At 38.6% G+C, this 3,888-nt stretch overlaps 1 protein-coding gene across 1 annotated transcript; it reads right to left on the bottom strand.

Moving 5' to 3' along the window:
• Positions 1-1,332, bottom strand: LOC125474777 (F-box/kelch-repeat protein At3g06240-like). Its single transcript, XM_048578755.1, has 2 exons — positions 1,309-1,332; positions 1-1,074 (listed from the first exon to the last, which is right to left on the bottom strand). The coding sequence occupies exons 1-2, from the start codon at positions 1,330-1,332 to the stop codon at positions 1-3; spliced, it is 1,098 nt and encodes a 365-aa protein (XP_048434712.1).
• Positions 1,333-3,888: the final 2,556 nt, after the last annotated feature.

Below are 3,888 nucleotides of genomic sequence, written 5' to 3'. Positions count from 1 at the left end.
TCAGATGTCCGTTCCCCTGCCGGTTACCGGCGAGACTAACGTTTCCATGTAAACCGCGACTTCCGACTGAGTCCCGACAGCAATGTTTCTAAACGTCTTTCCCTTCGGATTATACAACGCCAATATGTTTCGCTTGTAGTCCAACAAAACTTCATCATTCTCTAAAATGCACAGAGGCTTGAAAGATTCGTTGCGCTCGTCAGGTAGGATCCGATCCAAAGAAATTTTCAGGACTTTAGTCCAAGATTTTGCGACTCCGTACTCCTTCATCACCCATATCCGAAGATCCGTCTCCATCGAGTATGAATACACAAATAGACAATTTTTACCAACACCAACTCCCACAAAGACATAGTTATTGTTGCCAAGGTAGGGCAACGGCAACATCTCCTTAAATTTCTCCTCTGCTAAATCGAAAGACAAAATTCGCGAAGCAACCATACTAACTTCTACCCAATGTAGAGCTCCGTTTAAGAAGCAACCCTTCCCTTTCAAGTGAATATAATTGCCGTGATCATCATCAGCACTCCTCCTCCATGAATCGGATTTGAGTGAGAAAACTTGAATCGTGACTTCTTTAGAACCAAGTGTTGTTTTAGACGATCCTCGGATTACCTTGTAATCATCCGTGGTGGAATCATACCCGAATCCATAAATCAGCGAACCGGAATAAAGAGGTTTTGGTAATACCTTGGACTGCCCAGTACAAGGATTCCATATGATAATTTTGTTGCAGTTTACTTGTAGACATATCAAGCCGTTGCAGGAACCCACAATTCGTGTAAGAACAATATCCGGGATCCTCACTGGAAAATCAAGCTCTTTACCTGTAACACGAACATGAGAATCACTCTGCTGATCAGTCAATGCGACGTGGACAATGGAGTGGATACGCGTGGATGAGAAAAAGAGGGTGAAGGTTCTGTTGTTCATGCATGTGAGTACAGCGTGGCTGAGGTGCTTCGTAACGAAATGAGGATTGGAGATTAAAGCGCACCATGACTTGCATACACACCGAAATTGGAGTAAAGATCTGACTGGGAGCCTTGAGAGGATCTCGATAATAATGTCTTTGTAGTCAATGAGAGGTACTCGTTGACGGAGTTTACCATCAGAGGGGGGAGGTTGCTTCAGCTGCCGGGGGCTATTGGGGCCGTCCGCCGTGGTAGTGTTGCTTCCAGCTGCTGGCGGGAGTTTCGAAGTGGAGATTCTTGGAAAAAGGCGGTAAATACAAGAACAACACTCTGATTTTGTCATTGCAGAAAGCATTGTGTCGACAAGGTACTTCATGAACTATATATAAAAAATGGGAATGTCCGAATGAACCCACATATTTCATTACTACACCCAAGCTTTAAAAATAATTTTAATAAAAATTTTACTCTCTAAACTGTACAATTATAAAAAATTAAAACTAAAAAAAAAAAAGTTATAGACAAATCAAATTTCGTGAGATCGCTTAGGGTCTGTTTGGTATCCTATTAAAAAAATTCATTATTTCTCAAAACATTTCTTAAGAATATCTTTTGAAAACAATTTTCTTTAAAACTCAAAAACTTGTTTTGTATGAGATTTTAAAAATTTTAAATCTTAAAACTTAAACTAAACAAATAGATCCAAAGAGAGGGAGTCGAAGGGAGAAAGAAGAGAGAGGAGGAGAGAAAGTAAGAAAGGATCGGAAGAGAGAGAAAGAATAGAGAGGATTAGAGGAGATAGAGAGGAGTTGGAGGAGGAGAGAGAACGAAGAGAGGGGATTTGAGGAGAGGGAAAGAAGAGAGAGAAAAAAAAAGAGAAGGATAGAAGAAAAGAGAGAGAGAGAGAGAGAGAGAGAGAGATTCGCAGTGAGAGGGGAAGAGAGCGGGAAAAGAAAGGAGTGAGATTTAAATTTAAGTACTGTAAAAACTCACTTTTGGTGTTTTTAGAGAGTAGACTATTTTTAAGTTAGCTAGTCTTAAGTTCAGTTTTTTAAAATATTCTTGCCAAACAACTGTTTAATGACTAAAACTTGAAAAGTGTTTCTGAGTTGAAAAGTTTGATTCAAATAAAGTATTAAACAGGGCCCTAGCTTGTTTCTTCTTCGAAAGCTATGCACTTCTACCAGCTTTTCATTCAATTGCCTTCAAATTTTATTGGAAGTTCCTGTTGTAAACTAGACCAAACAATCAAGTAATAAATAAAACATACAACACGATTTAGAGTTCCTCCAATATAGGAGTACCTAACGGAAGCTTTATTGATTATTAACAAATACAAGAGAACTCATAAACAGAAAGCACTCTCACGTATACAAACTTATGCCACTCAAACTCACATACAAAATCTCTCCCAAAGCCATCTATTTATACAATAGATGTCGTGGGTTTTATAGAAATCCTATAGAATATAGGAAACCAAATCATAGACTAAAACCAAATCCAAAACAAACTAGAAAGTTGTACTCAATGATAACATGTGTCCAAGTTATCCCAGCCCTACACCTTTCCTAATTCTTGTTTTGGTTTAGGCACATGTTGATTTAATGCCAAATCCAACAATTTCCACCTTGGCATGAAATCCATACTGAGGCATCCAACATAACAGCTTCCGTTGCTCCACCATAATTGCAAGATCAAACTTGCTTCATCTGCACCAAATATAAACAGTGCTTGAACTTGGCTGCATTAACCACCTTTGTTAACATGTCAGCTGGGTTATCTTCTGTAGCAACCTTCTGGAGACGTATCTCATCTTCAGCTATCACTTCTCTCTAAGATGGTATCGTTTATCAATGTACTTAGTCCTTGGATGATGTACTTGGTACCTAGCCAAATAAATTGCACTTTGACTATCACAATATACCACCAACTTGTGTGGTTCCACACCTAAGTCTCCTAACAACCCAGAGTCCAGATTGCTTATTTGATGGCTTCAGAGATTGCCATGTATTCTGCTTCTGTGGTTGATATTTTGCCATTGTTCGTTGTAGTCTTGATACCTTAGTATCCATTTAGCAGCATTCCAATGCTCTCTTCCAGGATTAAACATGAACCTACTGACAATTGTAGCTACGTGTGTAATATCAGGACAAATGCATATCATACCGTACATTAATCCTCCAACCAAATTAACATATGGAACACCTTCCATCTTCATCTTTTCTTCATCTGTTTTGAAACATTTTTGCTGCTCAACTTAAAGTGAGAGGCTAATGGAGTTCTCACAAGCTTAGTGTCTTCTGTTACTCCAAACTTTTGTTCTCAAGATATTGCTTCTGAGAGAAGCACTCTAAACCTTTCTGTCAATCCCTTGTGATCTTCACTCCCAATATTTTATTGGCTTCACCGGGATCCTTCATTTCAAATTCCCTTTTCATTTGTCCTTTCAACTAGTCTATCTTTGTCGCCTACATAAATGAACCATCTTCAACCTTATGTGATAAACACAGCGATCATAGTGACTTTTTGTATAGTCTTGACCCTTCAAAAACTTGTCAAATCTTAAACACCACTGCCTGGACGACTGCTTCAAACTATAGAGAGATTTCTTAAGCTTTCAAACCAATCTTTATTTTTCTTTCTCTTGGTGCCCCTCTGTTGTCTCATATAAATCTCTTCGACCAAATTCATATGAAGGAATGTAGTTTTTACGTCTGGTTGTACTAACTCAAGGTTGAATTGTGCAACTAGGACAAGCAATATTTGAATGGAGGAGTGCTTAACCACAGGAGAAAATATCTCATTGTAATTATCCATTTCCTACTTCTGAGCATATCCTTTAGCCACTAACCTAGCTTTTGAATCTTACCAAGCTCTTGTCATCCATTCCATCCTTCTTTGCATAAACACACTTGCAACCTAGTGCTTTCTTTCCTTTAGACAGCTCCACCAATTCTCAAGTTTTGTTCTTGTG

This window comes from the organism of the source record quoted next, unplaced genomic scaffold, assembly GCF_019419815.1.
Source record: "Pyrus x bretschneideri cultivar Hongxiangsu unplaced genomic scaffold, Pyrus_bretschneideri_v1 Contig13, whole genome shotgun sequence".
NCBI lineage: Eukaryota > Viridiplantae > Streptophyta > Magnoliopsida > Rosales > Rosaceae > Pyrus > Pyrus x bretschneideri.
The sequence above is the reverse complement of the archived record's forward strand: the minus strand, read 5'-3'. Positions and strand labels throughout refer to the sequence as shown.

Bases quoted from the DNA above. Each gene is read 5' to 3' on its own strand.
- LOC125474777 (XM_048578755.1), bottom strand. From the start codon at position 1,332: ATGTGGGTTCATTCGGACATTCCC. The intron at 1,075-1,308 runs ATTTTTTATATA...CTCATTGACTAC, and splicing joins GGGTTCATTCGGACATTCCC to AAAGACATTATTATCGAGAT.